We start from the raw sequence: 20,266 nt of genomic DNA, 5'->3' as shown, positions 1-20,266 counted from the left end.
AGATGAGATCTGCAGTTGTCTTAGGAGCAGGGGCATGTAGATCACGCAAAAACAATAAACACTGGGGTGTGCACGGATTATATCAGCATATAAACAGTGCACAATGAAAGCACCTGAGTACAATCATAAATCCACCATTCTGCACTTTTTTTGATCTCCAAGTACAGGACATGATGTTTATCGTCTTTTAAAAACCGGGAAGACATCAGTCTGTCAGACAACAGTGCAAATATTTTGGTCTCTAACTACAAACGCAGTAGACTAAAGCCACTGATGCCACTGAGCATCTTTACCCTCTTCAGGGAACACTAACTGTACATATACCTTAAAATACATGCCTTGATGAAAGGCATGAAATGATGTAATTTCTTTTTCTTTCTACAGCAATTGACATTATGCAGACTTTTGATATAGTCGTCATGGCAACTGAAAGCCTACAGCAGGCTTAATTTCACAACTCAAGGAAACTATGGTTGGGGAACTTGACAGAGAATTTGACATAAACGGAGTACAGTCTTAAAGCTGATCTCTTGTTTTGTGTGGATATTTGCAGATATTGAAGATAAAGATACTGCTCCAGTCCAAGCTTCCTCATTGCATGGCAATATATTACTTGGGCTTGAATTAGAATTGAATTCTTTACTGATATAACTGATATGCTGAGCTCTCAAAGAACCTGGTGCTGTTAAGTATCATCAGAAAAGCATACATGACAAAATATGTCTTTATAAATGAATAACATTAAGAAACACAACAAATTCCATGCATAGATCAATGATAATTAACTGCTGATGAAGTAGGCCAACACATGACAGACGTAACTCGAAGATAATGTGTGATATGCAGAGGGAATGAGGTGGAGAAGGAGTTAGAGGTTATTAAGTGAGGATCTTACCAGTCTGTTTTCATCAAACACCTCAAAGAGCAGCCTGTGATTCTGAGGACACACCTGCGTTGACATTGAAATCACACAGGAGATGTTAAAGCATTTATTCAGCGATTATGCAGCATACAAAGCCGATACAGATTTACAAGCGCTTACTAGGTAACTGCGTGCTTGCTTTTATGTCACAATAATCTACAACTTCCCAGGTACTGTGGCAAAGACGTAACGCTCTAATCACTATAACATAGAACTGAAGTATAATTCCTTTATAAATAACCAGTAGGGAGTAAGCATATGCCTGTGGCTAGGCTTGTAAAGTTTCATAGCAATGGTGGAGGAGGTGGGACTTAGCTCTCAGTGTAACTGCAACTAAAGATTAACAACTCTAACACTACCACTCTAGGGTAAACAAGTGCAATAACAGACGGTTGCATTGGAGGATACAGGGAAGAAAAGGTATGAATATAAAAAGTGAACTCACTCTGAAGTAGAACTCTTCATTCCATTTGGGATTAAGTGTCTGCAAAAGGCACAAAGTACAGACATGGTTACTCTAAATTTACTATTTATAACAGCAACATTGGCTACACCACAAAAAAACAGACATTTGAAGCAATCTAAGACAGAGGGGAGAAGTATCGTCTTTAGCCTCCATCTTGCACTTAAATTATCTTCTCATATTGTTAAGGGGTCATTTGTAGCTTGCAACATGGACCAATGATTGACATGAGTCACTAAATCAACAGCTATGAGGTGTTGCCCTGCCCGTCTCCTTCCGCCTCACTCATTTGATATTTTATGAGTCTGAGACCTGAGTGATAGTTCTCACTAAAATGCCACTGGTTATTGAAATAAAGCAAACACTTGAATGCCAAAACAGACTTTTTCTCACAAGTCTCTCTGGTTAATAAACACACAACATTTTACAGCAACGACAAAGTTTTAAAAAATGTTGCGACACTGGAATTAGATGTGAGCCAACCTGACCATGACACGACAAATATGATAATGATGACGAATGATAATGAACCACTAATAGTTCGTACATAATATTACAAAACGAGCTAATAGATAATAGTAGGACAAAAAGCTAAATGCCACTTGGATGATATTAGTTTCTGACATGCAATTATTTAACCATGTTTGCCACTGTGTTCATTCGTCTTTCAGCCACACTCTTAGCTTCAACAAAGATGCCATCAAAGGTGGCCCACTTTAAAGACACAGAGCCAATAGTGGGGCCGAGCACTGATGCTTCCTTTTCTGCTCCACATAGCAGTGCATTGTCAGCTATTTATATCCTATAAGGCAAGCCTGGCCACTGGCAGCATATGTCTGCCTGCATGACTGCTTGAACTGGCCGACTCCAGCAGAGGGTTTCGCTGGCAGTTAGCTGACCTAAACTAGCGGCAAAGGAGATGTTTACAAAAGGACCGACAAGCTTCTTAGAGCCAAGTTGATTCAAGTTCAATATTGAGCGACAAAAGGTCAAGATAAAAGTAGCTTATGTCAATGCAACTCAGAACTAACCATTTTCACTGAGGTCTCAGTCTTGCATATTAAATATTTTCATACAAAACTCAGCCTTGGCCAGTGAATAAGACCTGCTGAACACTTTAGAATTTAATGGTAATTCAAACCATGCTCTTACCATTATACAACAGCAATGATGAATATGGATATTCTGTTCTAAATTGCAGCTCTCTCTAAATGATTCCCAAATGTTTTTTGGAGTCAAGGTTCCCCAATTGCACGAAATGGCTCCCCCTGGTGAGAACAGACCTCCGCCCCACATGAGACCAGTGGGGGGAAATCACAGAATTTTGTCTAGCACTGCCTTCTAGTGCCTTCCAGTGGTTTCCCTCTATTCTAGACATATATATAACTATCCCTACCTAGGCGTTTCAGAGGAGCCAGTGACCTCAGCAATGCAATTTAAAATAAGTGTGAACATAGCTTGCGAGTGACAAATTGCTTTTGAAAGGACTGTACAGTATAAAGGAGTGGTGTGGAAGGAGATTATGGAGGAGGGTGGTCTTTCTGATGCAACACAATCACACCAAAGCTCATTAGGGTTTGAACTGAGAGCCAGGGGTTCACGTAAAACACAGGAAATAGCAGCAGTGTGATACAGATCTCATCAGCATTAAAGCCACTGTTGAAGGTCATACTCACCTTTTTAATAGTTTTGGTTTGGGCTAAGGCGAGCTCTCTGTTTTCATCCGCAACATAGAGTGATAGTTTGACATAGGGATCGCTGTAGAGACAGACACAGAGGGGGAAAAGAGTGATCAGGGCATTTGCAGTCCTCCAAATTGCCATCAACAACCCTAATGCAAACATATATCCTGTTTATGAACAATAAGCTGTACAACACATGTCCACACCTACATCCCACACGTGAAGAATAAGTAAACAGGACTTTCAATCTCATGAAGCATCCAGAGGAGACCCGTGGGATTGTGTGGGAGAATTACTTCTGCTTTGTTCATAGGTTGAAGAATTGATATCTTATGTAGTATATATAGGATACAAGGGAGCACAAAGTATTTCAACACATCGGCATAAGTCTGTATTTATATCAATATCAAATACACCATTAAGATATTCTCATGGTTGTTCAGCCTCTTGAACTTTGAACTTATTTGGTACATTTCTGATTTATTTTTAAGCCTAATACTGAGTATACCACAAAGGAATCCTTATCTGTATGATAACACATTATGCAACTATTGTCCCTATGTTGTAATGTTGTTCTATTCCAAACTGACATCAAATTAACTACAAGCACAACTATTCATACTGCTAGGCTACATCCTAACAACCAGTTTGTTCCCAGAAGTGAAAGCTGAACCTGTCATGGACAACCCAGCAGATAAAAACTGCTTGCATTTGGGTATTGTGCGATAAGGCTGTAATGTCTTATTGACAAAACATTGTGCTAAAAATAGCCGCTGCAAAACAGTTTTGAGGTGAGCCGAACAACTATCAAGCAGTGAGTCTGTTACTGTGCTACTTAAAAATAGCCGTGTTGTTTATTTGAAGGTGCTGACAAGGGAGAAATCTCTGGAGAACGTTGGGGAGAGGCAGAGCTGCAATTTTCATTACCAATTACTGTGCTGATAGAAGTCCTAACAGCAACCCTTGGCACAGTGTCAGATACTAACCTTTCACACACTCCCTTAAAAAAACTACTTTCACGCACACCCACACACACAGCTATAATCATCGGATTTCAGTGTAAGGGAAGGAACAACCATGGATAACAAATCCCTTGAAGATATCTAGAACCTATTGTTTCCTTACATAATGATGCATGTTACATTTAGGACTGCTAGTAATGTGTTCCTCTCACTGTCTGCACTCTGTGATGCTAACTATGTAAATATGTTTTTTGCTTCCTGGGTAAACCGGGCAGTAAGTGTCAATCTCAAAAGTTGCAAATCTCACAGCAATTATTTCGGTGGTTGATGAATTTTCTGTAGCTCAATAAATCAAGTAATCTTCTCAATGCTATTCCAAAACATCAGTAGGGCTACTTAAGGTTTAAATGTGATTAGATTTTGTCTAGACTTGATAAATTGAATCCGATTTCAGTATCAGTACGGCTCAAAATTAGATCAGGCGTGCCAGTCTGAGCGCAGCCTTATAGTCTGAAAGCAGCTGAGAGGGAGCCAAAGAAGAGGATGTGAGAAATGAATGGGAAATTTTGAAAAGCCACACAAAATTGTCGGGAAAACGGACCCTACGGAAAATGGATTGCTCATTTACATAGACAGGAACCCCACTGGCTCTAATAGCATGTTGATGTGGTTCTGTGATGTGTTGTGACTAAATAAAAACAATGGGCCTACTGTTTGCTGGCTAGACTGAGACTCCTTCTTGTCTCCTTCCCTCTATCAACAATACTCCTAGTGAGGGATAGGCCACCTCGGGTCAACATTGGGAGATGAAAGCTACGGCTGGTCACTGGAATCAAATGGCCACTCCGTCTATTTATTGTTTGATTGCATGCGAGTTCCTCAAGTTTCTATCTATCGACACCTCACAGGAACAGCAACAAAGACAAAACCTCAGGGTGTTTCATTCAATCCAAAATAACAGAGCACGACACAATACAACAAAGTAGAGAGAGAGAGAATAGAGCAGCAACAGGAAAGGCTTTGGAGCAAAAAGATGAACAGAACAAGTCGGCACTGTCTGAGCATCTTGCGAGGTGAGAGAGTGCCAAGTCAGCACTCTCCTGTGGACGCCAGCCAGCCAGCCAGGCAGGGAGAGCTCATTCAGTGCTTCTTCCTGACATTACAGCTGGAGATGTCCTGCCATCAGGGCATCAGGGTGGCACTAACACAGCGCTAAACATGTCTGACAATGTCGGCTTTCTCACAGCTCTGACACAAAGCATGGCCACGAACAATGGCAGTTACAGTGTCGAGCACATATTAAAATTTGGGTGAGGGTTATGTGAGCCAGGGTGGAATCAGCAAGACACTGCCTGCATTTAAAATGAACACAACCGTTTCCTATTACACTCACAAGGATAGAAGCATTGATTGTGTGTTCATGAAAGCAGCAAAAGGATACTGTATCATCTAAACTATTACTGTTATCACCATTGATGTTATTAATGAGCAGTCTATGACATTAGGCAATACATTTAAACTCTGCCTGAAGACATGTGAGAAGGAGCCATCAAAAAAGACAGGTTTGACAACACATTAGCACCAATACCTTGCACTTCAATTGCTACCTACTTATTCAGGTATTTTGGTACACTTTTGCAGGCCAATGGCATGACTATCAGGGTGACCTGGAAACTCAAGTGTATCCTCCCAAGAATTTGCTTTCAAGAAAGAATGTAGTGTTCTCTGAGAAAATCAAGAATGCATTGAAAACCCACTGCATAAGTACAGATATCACACATCATCTGGAAGCCCAAGACATAATAGTAATTTGCATTGATGGAAGTATTTGTTACATTAAAAGAATACTGGATTTGGAAGAGTGCAACTATTTGCATTATTAATTGATAACAGTGTCGTTCTTGCACTATGAATACAAAAATGTAGATAATTAACATTCAGAGGACCGGGGCCATACTGCTAAGCCATGCAAAAATAATAGGATAACCTGGAATTTAAGTCCAATATCACAAACAGGACATTGCACAATGTCACATAAACGTTGTGATAACAGCAGGTTACATTTCCTTCAAGAATCACAAACGTGGGAGCGTGGTGCAGCATCAGACAACAATCCCATGACCATGATGTTGATCAGGCTTAAGCTAAGGTTTAACCTTTTAAATGACTGTATAAAGTGTGTTTTCCCACACTTATTGTATGTGTAATTATTAATCAAGTGATTTTAGCTGGAAAAACTGTGATCAGAAAGCAAGTGAGGCGTCAGAAGAATAACAAAGGCAGTTAGCTAATCACTGATTAACACAAAGTTCAAGGTCTTACGCATAAAAAGAATGTGGGGAAGGTGCTTAACGCTGTACCGCCCAGTTGAAGGGACAGACTGAAGCAGACTCTTGGTAAAAGACACAACTAAAGCATCTTTGCCCTGTTCCTTCTTGAGCTTGATCCTGACAGTTGTCCTGACTATTGTGACATTGTGATACAAGTGATGTAGATGAGACTTGCATGTATATCCACACCTGGATGGCTTCAATTCGGTATAAATATAACATAATGTTTAGAGCATAAAAACTCAGGGACAACGTGTCCAAAACAGGCTGACGACACACACGTCTACACACCAAAAAAAAACTTGATGATGACAGTGTTGTTAAGTTAAGCATACTTCATCAGATATCACATCAAAGCAGCAGAGTTATGCATACATTTGATGAAGAAGTGATAGAAGTTAGTTGTCCTTACATAGATCAATAAAAAGGCTACAGGAAATATTGCCTTTACAGATTTCCACTATAGCCAACAGGAGGAGTTACACAATTATCATGGATCAAGGTGGAAGTACAAGTGTGAGGAGTGAAAAGAACATTTCTGCTTGGAGTAAAGACAACAGTGCATGTAGCCAATCTCTGCAGAAAGCATTACACCAGATTCCCACTGTCCAAACAGTCAGTCTAAAGAACCATGTAATAGCACTAACTGTGCAACTACAAGGGTATCTCTGAAAAATGATGCTCACCTGGCTCCGATGATGTCTTTCTTTGCCAAGTCGATGCCGGCAATGACTTTGACGCGTAGCACTCTCGTTTCAGTCTAGAAAAAAATAAATAAAGATTGAGACATTTGATTAAACTTGTGGAAAAACAATCTCTTAATAACACAATTAAGCCGTGTCAAATATCTGAAGCTGCTGGGAGGTCTGATCTGCTTTTATAAATTAATATCCCTGACCCGACTAGGAATAAGTGCTACGGAAAAGCTTTCAGTCTATCTTACAAGTGGGTGAACACACCATTTAGGAGCTGGTATGAGATAATATCAGGCAGGCCCTGGGTGGCTGCGGTGAACTTGTGCAGAGAAAAACAATACACCAAATACTGCATTCCAAGCTGTATGGACCTGCATGACCTTACAACAGTCTTACTGAGATGGGTATCCCTGTTCCTTCTTCCTCTTTCCTAATTTAATTACACAATGGAGCAATGCAGAGGGTCAGGAATCCACACATACCCAGCTGTTAAAGTACACCTCAGCCCTGTTGATAGGATGTAATATTATTGAATGTTTGATACATTTGTCTTACAGAATATGGACCTTAAACAGTACAAAATGTTGTTGTTGCAGGTTTGTATTAGACGGTGAGAGCAACCATAACACTAGTCAACCATTTCCAAGTCCCAATTGCAATTTATAGGATGTTGTCATAACCATGCCTCAGCCTCTATTAGTCATAGGAGCTATCCCATTAGTCAGAGAGCAAAACAAACAACAATACTGGTCTGATACACTGACTAACCAATTGAAATGAGTCTGATTAATAAGTCATATGATTGCCTGGCCGGATTTAATTTTAAAAATATAATAAGTGTTTCAGTTAAATTTCAATCGGGCATTGGCTGATTTGGACTGTGCATCTATGCAGACACGGGTCAAGGAAAAACAACACAGAACATGCAGTGTAATGTGCGCTGGGTTTAATTCAATCCCTTGTAGAGATTACAAACCTGCCGTGCAACCTGTACGTCACTACTGTAAACACACCGGACCATGGACACGCCCCCTATTTATCCCTACAAGACACCAGAAACAACAACCGAACGAACTACTCTCGGTCATCCCTCCAGGTTATCCCCCTTCAAAACCTCACTACATTAAGGATAAAGGTGAGAGGGTTGATCAATCGGAAGCAGTCACCAACATTTTTTCACTTAATACCGTTCTTATGACCGTCTATCTGCACACCCAAGTTCACACAATAACCAGTGCTGCTTTAAAGGTAAAGGCAGTATTCCTCTGCGTATCTAAGGCAACAAAGCCTTTGACATTTGACCTAAGGTGCATCTTAACTCCTGTAAGGACGTATGGCGGCACATACCTTAACCACGAAACATCCCCGGGTCGTGTTCCAGGCTGTAATGCACACTTCCACCACACCACACCCCAACTAAAACGCCAATTTCTAACGCCAACAGCCCCACAGGTATTCTGAACAATAACGCTTCAAGTTTAACGTGCCGGTCGAGCTACAAGTCGTTCATACATTTATTAATAGTCAGTTTGTTCAGATGGCTTAGCTGGATTGACTTGTTGATTATTGTGACGGTTGAGATAAAGTTACCAGTGAGAATAATGGAGGTAGAAGTTGACAGCTGCCTTAACGTTACTACGGAATGTTGGCACTGGTGTGGGCTTGCTCGTTAGCTTGACTATCGCGCTAACGTTGACGGTAGCCATTTGGCTTGTGAGGGACACCTTCCCCTCCCTGTCTGCCTGGCTTTCTAACAAAACATAGTTATGGTTGTCGCTTACCTCATCTTCTGAAAGGCCATATATTGGCTCGAGATTCGTAGCCATATAGCCTGCGGTCCACGCTGTACACACAAAAACGACCCGCTTGGTGAAGCTAGCTAGCTAGCCTTGAACAATAAAGTCCCACTTCCCTCCTCTCTGTCGTGCAGTGGTGGTCAAGTCCCCGGGTAAGAGCAAGTCCTCGGCACGGCGCGGCTCAATGTTGTGGTCGGCAGCCAGATAGCGTAATCCCTGCCGATACAGCCTGTTCAGAATACAACTTTGTAATTAAAAACTGCACCCAAATTGTTCCGATAGACACACAGCTCGCTTTTGTCAACTCCGAGCTTATCCTCAAAACGATGTGACAGTTGACTTCCTCCTACCGCCTTAGCCAATCACATGCCCCTTACACGTGATTGACATTTGTTTTGACCAATCACTTATATCGGGAATACCTCCAACCACCTCGCTGGCCAATAAAACAAGCAGAGGGCGTGGAGCAGGAGTCTTGTTTGTGTTTTTTTTTGTTCATGGAGTGTGAGGTTCTAGCTCACGAAGTAAGATTAACATTATCAGGGAATATTGGTTTCAGTTGTCAGCAACAGCTAACAGCTTCATTCTGAGCTGTATTGTGTCAGCTACCGTAAAGGTGATTATCATATCCACCTCCTTTGGTCATCACGATCCTGCCCGAGGCGCCTTCGCATAGAGGGGCGGGGTGTGCCAAACAGCCAATCACACGCGCCGTGGACAGAGCTAGACTTTACATCAAAACTACTGATTCTTATTGAGATTTAATGACAAGCGACTTATTTTCTTAAAGTTAGCCGAACAAGGAACATAATTGAGACAGGCATAGATGCGGAGGTATCTAAATACTTAACCAGTAATTATTTTGAATAATGGAACAAATGAAAATTAACATTAAAATGACTTTGTTTGGGTTTTACTGGAATGGTTGATGAATTGATTCATTAATTCCTTTATATTTGTCGTCAATTCGGTACGCGTCTGAGGTCAAATTCTATGTATGAAGTGATTTGTTTCTTGTTTCTTGTCCTATGCTGCCCTCTAGAGGTTTACTACGGTAACCACCATACTGTTGAGCGCAGAGGAAAATCCGCAAAGATGTCAAGTATTCCATTCTTTCTATTCTGGTACTGTAACGAATACATTTCTAGACTCCTACCAGTTAACCGTTAATATAAGCTGCAATTTTAATAGTTAGTCTAGGTTACTGCGCTGTCGTATCTTGAATAGGAGTGTAATTTATCCTCCGCTCAGGTAGCCCGGCTAACCAGTACCAACCTGTGCCGCTAGATGTCCCTGTGTAACAATTATCGCTTTAATGTGGCCTCTCCTGCATCCATATCAAGCAGCTGTTGTGATACATAAACAAATGCCCGAACACTGCACATGTTGTTTGTTGAACGTTTCAAAGAATAACTTGGAAATTAATATTCTGACGCTAAAATTGTCCCAACGAGGGAGAGGCCTGGCTGAAGGGAGAATATGCTCTCCTTTGTCTTGAAGCAATGATCAACAAAGCAAGAACAAGCCTGCAAAATGACATATATGCTTGGTGTCAAACTAAAATGTCAAACAAATCCACACAACAGCGCAAATTCAGACAGCAATATAACATTATACTAACAACACATTTTTATTGAGAATGTCTTATCGAGTATGACCTTGTTTAAACGTGTGGTTTTATTAATTCACCATGATGACTATGTGGATTTTTAACTCCTTCTGAAGAGCAGATGGTTGTATTATGTAACAGTATCTCTCCAAAGTGGAGCTAAAAGTGAGTGGGGGAGGGGAGTATGTGTGAGTGTGGACTACATCCTATTTGTTTGAAACTACACCCAATATAATGTTGTGTTCAATGGAAATGTATGTACCAAGTTTTCTTTCTTCAAATTACAAACATGATAATTCACTTCACCAAAAGACACACCAGAACTACAGTATCTAGAGCTAATGGTAATGTTATATCTTTGTATAAGTACGTATACAGTATACATAATCTGACCACAGTATAATCAGTATTACTGATGCACATGTTGCTGACCACAAACTGCAGTAAAATTAAAAAATGTCCTTAATATGATTTGCATTTTACAAATTTTCACAAAAAAGGTGTTCCATTACAGCACAAACGCTGTCAAATGTGTCTGGTTGTTGTTTGCAATGAGCTTTCAGTTCATGGAATCGCAACAGGCAAATAAATGGGGGTGTGCATGATATAATATTCTGATGTCTAATACACAAAAACAGAACATAGGAAAGATACAGGGTGAGTCAGGGAGAAGCAGAGCAGAGGCGGAGAGAGATGTCAAATATTGAACAACCTTTCTATGTTTACTGCTCCCAGTAAGAGAAATCAATCAAAGACAAAAACATTGTTTTAAGATAAGAATCCTTTATTCGTCCCACAACGGGGAAATTCACATTGTAGAACACAATGCTCCAACTGTCACAATGTGTTTTACAATATTTGTTCATATTTAATTGTGAGTTTGCTTCACAGTAAGTAAACCTTTGCAGTTGCTGAAAGTCAATTGAGACACATTTTGTGTCGCATATCAGAAAGCCAGCTGGGACTTTACTTATTAGTTTAAATGGGAAAATGGTTCTGCCCTCTGGATCTAGATCAGTTATATTTAAATGCCCTGTTGCGCCTATCTTTAGCCAAATGCCAAATTTTGCAGGATCACTTGGAGTCAAAATAACACACACATGATGCATTCAATACATCTGTCAATTTACAACTGTTAGCATTATTCAAGATTATATATATAGAATTACAAGAGGCAAACATAACAATTTAATATTGAGGTAATGGAGGTTAGTTAAAAGTTTCTATATCAGTTGAATTTTTAAAAAGCATTTATAGATTTAAGAATGTCGTTGAACAATGAGCAAGAATAACGAAGTCATAAAAAAATAATATTCACAAATAATTGCTTTGGGATTTGCACATTTTCGTGGGCAAATAATGGGACCAACATAAGACATCACCTGGTCTGTCAGAGGTAACCGAGCCGTGGGCGGGGTTAGGCGTGGGCTGGGCTCCTGTGCACCGCCCCCCTGAGTACCACAGAGCGGAGGATGGTTCGGGTTGAGTTCTCTGCAGGTCGGGCTGCGAGCTCAGCTAGCTCCGTTAATCCGGTAATACAAGTCAGTATAGTGCGTGTGTGTGTTTGAATGTGTGTGTGGGCTGACAGCAGAGTCAGCTGCAGAGCTCAACTCATGCATCGAGGTATACACTGAAACTCCGCTCAGCTGCTGGTAAGTCAAACACTCATGCACACACACACACACACACACACACACACACACACACACACACGCACACACACACACACACACACACACACACACACACACACACACTGCAGCACTCAGAAGTGGGGCCGCTCTGGTCCAGATCAGGTGGGCTCCCTGGTGCTGTTGCAGGCTTGTTTGATTTGATTTATCAGAACCAAAGTGGTTAAATGAGAACAGTGTCGACTTCTTATGTTGTTCCTTTAAAGCTGCACATGGTGGTTTTGGTCTGTGTGTGTGTGTGTGTGTGTGTGTTCACAGCAGCTTGAGCTTTTCCATATGAAATTTAGAAGTTTAGTTGTTGAATATTGGCATTACTTTGAGTACTGTGGTTAGTTCAGCAGACCAGTCATATACGTGATGTACAGTATATAGTAGTGATGCTGTATATATATTGTTTCCCATAGCAGCAATGAAGTGTCCATTGGCTGTAAAATGATGGCACCAGATGCATTGTTGTTGGAGATGTATCCTGGTGGCAGGTTAATTCCTGTTGTGTAAATAGACAGTGATGCTGAGGGTCAACAGTGTAATGGGATTGTTCCTGCTCTTCATCTGCCACTCCTTTCTCTGCCATGGGTAAGGAGAGGTGAAAGAGGCAAAACAACCAAGCTGGCAAACTCAATAAGGCATTATAGTGTTGGGCGCCAGAGCAACAAACATGGGGGCACACACCAAAGAGTGGCATTCTGTGCCTGGTAACGTCGAATATTTGGAAATATGTGATGTGTGAATTATGGTTCATGAAATGTGAATTTTATAAGCTTTTTGTTGAAGCTTGCAGTGGGAGTTATGTATTGCTCAGTGAGATAATGGCATAGCTGCAATAACCTCCTTATACAGGTAAATATACGTAGGTGGCTACTTGTAATTATGCAGTGTTGTGTGAATGTGAGTGCTCCTGTCTTTGGTACTGTGTGTGTGTGTTACAGTATGACTTTTCATAGTGTTTATAATCGCTCAATGTTATTGTACTGTCACCTTCTTTATAGTTTCAGTTCCTCAATAATTGCCCGTGATATCCTGTAGCCTCTCAATGAATGAATCAATTTATCAGCAGGGTCAGCGCCTTGTGGAAGAAACTCTTCCTGAGCCTGCTGGTGCGTGAGCGGAGGCTTCTGTAACGCCTGCCGGATGGGAGGAGGGTGAAAAGTTTATTGTTATGGTGGAAGGAGTGTTTGATGATGTTCCTGGTTTCGCCCAGACAGTCTATGATAGATCTGTTCGACGCTGTCCAACTGTGTACCGGCGGTCCTTTGGGTTTCCTACTTTCCGGTCTGATGCGGGGCAGTTGCTATACCATACTGTCATACAGTTCAGCGTAGATTAGAATAATAATGAAGCCACAATAGTACGCAACAACAACAACATCCTGAATGGAAACGTTCACAAATTAAGAAGCTCACATTCTTGATGGTCATGTTAGAATATGTAGATTACCAAACACACTGACTCACTGAATGTATTCAGTCCTGGAGAGCCTGAATGTTCAATGAGAAGAGAAGATAAATGGAAATTCTGGCCTCTGATGGTGGCGCTAGAGGAAAGGCTAGGGGTCACAAAGAAGAAGCAAGATTAATAGTAGGATTCATCCTTTCAGACGCTTTCAAACCCAAATCCAGAATAATTAGGAGCTCTTGTGTAAAACGTTTACAACTCAAGTCTCTAGTTATTGTTTGTTGTCGTTGCTCTCTGCCCTTGACTTTCCCATAGTGCTGGTGATCAAACTGGTCTCTGCAGTACAAGGAAGTGTTTAGTCTGCGTCAGTGTACACATAAAGGATTTGATGCGGTCACAAGCATCCTGGTATCTCCTAATCGACCAAACTGTGCAATAATTCCCGGTCACACGTATCAAAATTAGAACAATATCATGTCATACCAAAGTATGTGTATCTGTAGACTTTCTTCAGTTTGCCATAAAAGTGAGCTGTTACCCACACACGCCTGGAGCCATCACCTTTCCCTCATGGCTCACATTACCTGACACCTCCACTTCTCACTTGTAGAGTTGGTGATGCCAGACCTTACAGAAAACATAAATAATTCGTCAGGGTGATGTCAGACCTTAGCTAAACAACAAACAGACTAACCGGTTTCTATAATGTCTCACTCTATACATTAGGGGCTATGGATCAGTGAGGGAAACCTGGCAAAGGCTTTTTGAATCATCAGGCATCCTGCTAAGCATTCATACAACACATGAGTTTATATTCAGACTTCATATTTCATTGTGAAGGTGAGCAGCGCGCTGTTGGCCAGAGCTTCCCCCATCTTAACAGCTTAGTCTGTGTGGGTTAGCGCTTACGTAGGAAGTCTATATGCAGCAGGAAGATAATCCTCTATAATGCCAATTATCAGATCATGGTGACGAAGAAGAAGAGTTGATGCCAGCCAGTAGCCTCGAGGTGTGGGCAAAGTAAATTCCCTTCTTCAGTTCCATTACACATCACTAAGAAGTGATTGTCTGGAATTGAATCCTGGTCCAAATGAGAGATTTCAGATGCATCAAATTGACTCGAAATAATCCTAACATAATAATAATCATAATAATCAAAACACCTTGGGTCCAAAGATTTACACCCGAATATCATAGGATTGAAAGTGTGTGTGTGTGTGTGTAAGTGACACGTGTCACACAAATAACAATTTACAAAAGTAAACATTTATATGACTCCTCCATCTTTCCCCTCCATCTGCCACAGGGAATCAAGGTGAAAGGTCAGAATCACAGCCCTGACATCTGCACATGGCTATAGGGAGTCATGTGATCACCAGGCAAACATCACCATTAAGGCCTAAGCTTGAACCCATGTTATGCAGTCAGTTCTGCTACATTAATGTGCCAGCTGTAAACGGAGAGGACTCTTAATCCTTTATGTAAAGAATGACTACAGGAAGGATTCTATAGCAGCAGTTGCTAAAAAGCTTTCCAAGGACAAAATATGGGCTTTTGTCCCCATCCAGTCATTTATTGACAGAGCATATATACTTTCCTGCCACCCTACACGACTAGACTTTCAAACTAATTATGTTCTCAAACTACAACAACTTTTGGTTTTTTCTTCTTCTTCTTCTTTTTTTGCAAACAGCTTTGCAGTGCCACGATGAAGAGCACCATGGAGCTGCTGCTGCTGCTGGTGCTCTTCGTTCCCCAAGTCAAGGGATCAGGTAGGTCCATTTGTATAAGTCCATTTAAGTATATCTACAAATGTAGTAGCAGGTTAAATGTGGTGTGGGAGTGCAGGCAGTATAAGAACATCATACAGTGCAAAATCATCAATATTTAAAAAAAAAAGATTTATACAATTGCTGCAGAGTGCAATCAAAGAATATATAATGTGTGTGTATAGACAGGGCAAAAAGATGTAAAAGTTAGGGAATACAAAACTGGAACTGGGTAACTCACTTGGGACTCAAGTGACTGGTGGTTGGAGCAAGAATCTCTAGTGGCAGCTAGTGGACAGGTGATGAATTACAGAAGTTTGATGTCAGCCTGTTTTTTAGGCTACACTCCTCCGGGGACGCCCAAGTTGACGAGCTGCCGTTCCCCTGAGAAGGAGACCTTCACCTGCTGGTGGGAGCCTGGCTCAGATGGGGGTCTGCCCACAACCCACACCCTCTACTATCGCAAAGAAAAGTCAGTGTCTCCCAGTTTAATGCATCTCCACTTCAATTTCCCACACGTTAAATATTTCCACAGTTATTTCAATGGATAAATTCTGTTGTGAATAACTCATTCAGTCATAGCAACACTTTAGTCATCTTTCAAAGTGTCTGACTGCATCCATATCAACAACATACTGCAAGACTGCAGCAGCAGACATGAATACAGCAGCAAGGACACGTGCCCTGCTGTCTTTCCTATCCACAAATACTTTCTTAAGTGCTCATTAGTGTTCCCAGTCAGCTGGGATTTGAACCACAGTGTTGATGGGACGGTCGCTATGTTTCCATGTGAATACTTTTAGCATATCAAATCAAAATGCTTGATGAAAAAGCACAATAGCTTTCAATCTATGTGTTACAGTTATTGGCTCCAAATGTTTTGTTCCATGACCCAGTTCTCTAACATGCACACACACATTAAACAGCTGTCGAGTGAAGAATGAACTAACCCTTAGTGCAGGCAGGGGTGCAGGCAGTTACATGATTCACACTCTGCTCTGGTCCCTCTCTTGCAGCTCTGAAACGGTGTACGAGTGTCCCGACTACCACACGGCGGGGGAGAACTCCTGCTTCTTTAACAAGAACGACACTTCCATCTGGGTCAACTACAACATCACCGTGGTGGCCACCAACGCGCTGGGCAGCAACTTCTCCGACCCGGTGGACGTGGATGTGGTCTACATCGGTGAGGGAACATGTGCATCTATTTATCATAGATTTAAGGCCTCTACTACTACTACTCTACACTCCACATATCCAGTGCACTGAAAGGGAAACAAAGCATCTGTGACCCACTTTTATTTTACAAAAAGACCTTATAATTGATTTGTATTGCTTTGAAGGCCTACATCAATAACAAAACACATCATAAAAATTATATATTTTCAGGCTGGTCTGCTCCATGTTCTGTAACATTATGTAAATAATAAATGGAGGAATGGAATTCATCTTATGTGTCCTGTTCTAGAATGAAACAGCACGCTGCCTTCATGAAATATCCAAAGAATGTGCATATTTTAAGGATTCATCTCATCATCTTGCCCTTGAGGATTCTAAGCTGTATCAGTAGCGTAGGAATGTCTACACACCCTCTCTCGCTCACGTTCACTCCCTCCCCTCCCTCTCCAGTCCAGCCCCACACTCCGGAGAACGTGACGGTAGGTGTGATGGAGGACAAGGACGGGCCCTTCCTCCGCGCATCATGGGAGCCGCCGCACAAGGCCGACACTCGCTCCGGTTGGATCACCCTCATCTACGAGCTGCGCGTCAAGCTCCAGGGGGAGGAGGAATGGGTGGTAAGATACACAGATCACGCTGTGGTTCAATCATTCTTTGGTTCAAGTGCGTGAGCTAAGGGCATGTTTATCTGTTGACCATGACCTCCTTGTAAAACCCAGAGATATCTGACAAATTAGTTTCTGGATCAGAGAGTCATTTCAGTATCTTAGCACGTTGAAAACTTCAGAGAGAGAATGAAGCTAAGATAATGAGTGCTTTTTAAAATGCACTTTCAGCAATGTAGAATTTGCTGAAATCCGCATCACATCCATCACCATCCACATACCGAGTCCCCTGTGAGAGTTATAATGTCTAGGTAGCGCCCCCTACACAAATCCCACCATTTTCCACAAGGGGAATAATTTCCTCAACTATCAATCCTGTCTGCTGTTCTTGAGTGGGAGGAGTTGTGGAGGCTGGACTGAGGTGCAATAGGTCGGATTTAGTCCAACATCACACACAGTCTCTCCAAGGCCCCAGGCAATTATGAGACAGAGTTTCAACAAGAGCTGTATTTAGGGAAGAAGAAGAATTACAAAGTGTATAAATACAGGAGGACGACGAATACCTCATCCAGTCAGAGGAAAGAGAAATACAAATTATGAACGTGCAAGTTTAATAGGGGAATGAGGACAGAAGAAGGATCTGTTGGTCATATATGTTGTTGTGTTTTATTTCCAGGAGCACCGTGCAGGCCAGCAGAAGATGTTTAACATCTTCAGCCTGCGCTCAGGTGGGACCTACCTGGTCCAGGTGCGCTGTAAGCCCGATCATGGCTTTTGGAGTGAATGGAGTCCCACCACACCCATTAAAGTCCCGGACTGTAAGATATCCTACAAGTCACAATATGCTTGATATAATGTAAGCACGAGGTAATGGTGAATAGGGATAAACAGGGTAACGTTACGTAATCTTGCATCAACCAAATCAGATGCAACATTGATGATCTCAGGCTAAAATCACCAGCATGTTGTTTTGTTGTTTTGTGTTGCAGACTTCCCCCGGGAGAAGTCCCTGTGGATCCTCATCACTGTGTTCTCTGCCTTCATCTCCCTCATCCTCACATGGATCCTACACATGAACAGTCGCAGGTTAAAGAATGATTAGAAGACTAAGAATGATTTTATTTTTTATTGGTATCATAGTTCCTCTACTTGACCCTTCCATCTCACAATTCCTTTTTGGTATTTGTAGTATGAAGAATTGTCTTCTGCCACCAGTTCCTGGTCCTAAAATCAAAGGATTTGATAATCAGCTTCTCAAGGTAAAACAGCAACATGAAGAACAGCATGTTGATTCATTTAGAAACTCCCTCAATCAGCTACAAATTCTTATATATCTCTCTTTGTGTGTAGAACGGCAAGTCTGACGAGGTCTTTAGTGCGCTGGTGGTGCCTGCTTTCCCCCCACCCACCTCGTCTAACTATGAAGACCTGCTGGTGGAATACTTAGAGGTGTACGTGTCCGAGGAGCAGGAGCTGATGCTGAAAGAAAGCAAGGATCTGCATGAGGGCAACTTCAAAGCCCACAGCTCCCCGTCTGACAGCGACTCCGGCCATGGCAGCTGCGACAGCCGCACTCTGCTGTTGGAGAAGTTTGGAGAGGATAAAGAAGAACAGAGCCAGAAAGAGGAGGAGGGCAATCAGAAGAGGCTACAGACGCCCCACACCATGTGGAGGGAGGGAGGGGTCGTGAGCAGGCAGCATGAGGAGGCAGCTTGCCCTGCCATGGATGATGGGAGGGTAAAAACCTGGCCCTCGGTGTTCTCTCCACTGCCTCAGTACAGCTCCAGACCCCTGGTCCAGCTGAGCTCTGTCCATAAGACCAAACAGCACTGTCTCTCCGACACCCTGTTCCCTCCGGCACCCACCTCTTCCCTGCTCAGCCCCAGCACCAAAGATGCTCTGGGACCAAATCACTGGGAGCTCCACCCTCAGACGCAGCCCCACCAGCAGCTCCAGGCCTACAGTTACATCAACATCTCCAACATTGGACGCAAACCAGCAGTCGCCGGCGTGCAGTGGACGGCTTTCCACCCTACAGAATACGCTGCAGTGCAGAGGGTGAACGATAAGGACGTGGTGGTCCTCCAGCCTGTTGTGTCAGGCCGTCCCCAGGTGTCAGAGGAGGAGGACTACAGCAAGGTGAAGGCAGTGGACAGTAGCAACATGCTGCTGCTCCAAAGAGACGTGGTGTTGATGCAAGAAGAGCCAGACAGGTGGTATCAGGAAGACCAGGAGACACGCAGAGGTACAGACAGCTGCTTCACCACCGCTAACCAGAAGCCAACGTCCTGCGTGCTTAGTGAAGCGGCTGTACAGAGAGGGGCGAGCGCCACAGTGAGTGGTTACGTGGACACAGCCACAGCGTTCACACTGCCCATAGTCTAACAAGCAGCTCTGAGACTTTACAGAGATGGAGACCAGACAATAACAAGGACTTCTTTAGCTGTCACAAAACTGCTGCTATATTTCCTCTTAGATCCTCTTTTCATGTGAGACATTATCACTTTCATTCCTCATTTTCCCCTGATACTCATACGTTTTTTTATTCATCACAGTAATGAATAATTGATTGTGTAAATGTGGCAGTCACTAATCATTATATGATACATTATAAACAGTTCCTCTCTTCCACAGGCACGACATTTGCATTATGAACCTAATTTGTATATTTCTCATGATATACTGTATTATTAATGTATTTTGGTGAAATATGAGGCAGTAAGCAAATTACTTGTCATATTTTTATAAAAGCATGTTTCCTCCCACTGTCTCAAAGCACTGAGAGTACTTTATATTTGCAATTTTGTGTCAAGGTGGTTTCACAGGAAAGTGGGATTATATCGCTGTGTTTCACACAGTTTCTATTATAGTGTGAATACATTTGTTACTGCATCGATCTCACACTGTGCTGGTGAGTAAGGAAATGTAATTGTACGTTTTTGGCTTGAATATAGTGTTATTGTATATTGTTATTGTACAGCCATACAGAAATCCACAATAAATGCACAACATTTTTAACAAGGACTCCATTCCTTAAAGGAGTAGAGCTGTGAAATGATATTACACCATTTATTGCTGGACTCTGGGTTGAATACTCCTTACAGGCAGGAGTCAGTTTCCACAGGCCGAAACAGCCTCAGAGTTGTTCTATCCAGCTTCAGAGGGAGA

The 20,266-nt window shown here is 42.1% G+C and overlaps 2 protein-coding genes across 5 annotated transcripts in view; one reads left to right on the top strand and one right to left on the bottom strand.

Annotated features, from left to right (window-relative positions):
• The window catches only part of nedd4l (NEDD4 like E3 ubiquitin protein ligase), a 36,209-nt gene extending 27,041 nt beyond the window's left edge, over window positions 1-9,168 (bottom strand). For all 4 annotated transcript variants that reach the window (XM_076171780.1, XM_076171781.1, XM_076171782.1 and 1 more), the window contains exons 1-5: window positions 8,836-9,168; window positions 7,046-7,119; window positions 3,062-3,143; window positions 1,368-1,406; window positions 896-949 (exon numbers count right to left, since the gene is read on the bottom strand). In XM_076171780.1, coding sequence (XP_076027895.1) covers window positions 896-949; window positions 1,368-1,406; window positions 3,062-3,143; window positions 7,046-7,119; window positions 8,836-8,880 — 294 coding nt within the window. In that variant the 5' untranslated portion in view covers window positions 8,881-9,168. The remainder of the gene's footprint in view (window positions 1-895; window positions 950-1,367; window positions 1,407-3,061; window positions 3,144-7,045; window positions 7,120-8,835) is intronic.
• A 2,756-nt stretch (window positions 9,169-11,924) lies between these two features.
• Window positions 11,925-20,140, top strand: prlra (prolactin receptor a). The gene is made up of 9 exons (XM_076171796.1): window positions 11,925-12,111; window positions 15,239-15,317; window positions 15,654-15,786; window positions 16,331-16,500; window positions 16,944-17,110; window positions 17,775-17,916; window positions 18,088-18,184; window positions 18,288-18,357; window positions 18,449-20,140. The coding sequence occupies exons 2-9, from the start codon at window positions 15,254-15,256 to the stop codon at window positions 19,481-19,483; spliced, it is 1,878 nt and encodes a 625-aa protein (XP_076027911.1). The 5' UTR covers window positions 11,925-12,111; window positions 15,239-15,253; the 3' UTR covers window positions 19,484-20,140.
• Window positions 20,141-20,266: the final 126 nt, after the last annotated feature.

The sequence above is a fragment of the Genypterus blacodes genome, unplaced genomic scaffold, assembly GCF_046128005.1.
Source record: "Genypterus blacodes isolate CSIRO-AG114 ecotype Tasmania unplaced genomic scaffold, CSIRO-AGI_Gbla_v1 ptg000270l_1, whole genome shotgun sequence".
In the NCBI taxonomy this organism is placed as follows: domain Eukaryota; kingdom Metazoa; phylum Chordata; class Actinopteri; order Ophidiiformes; family Ophidiidae; genus Genypterus; species Genypterus blacodes.
Note: the sequence above shows the minus strand (reverse complement) of the source record. Positions and strands in the feature narration are given on the sequence as shown.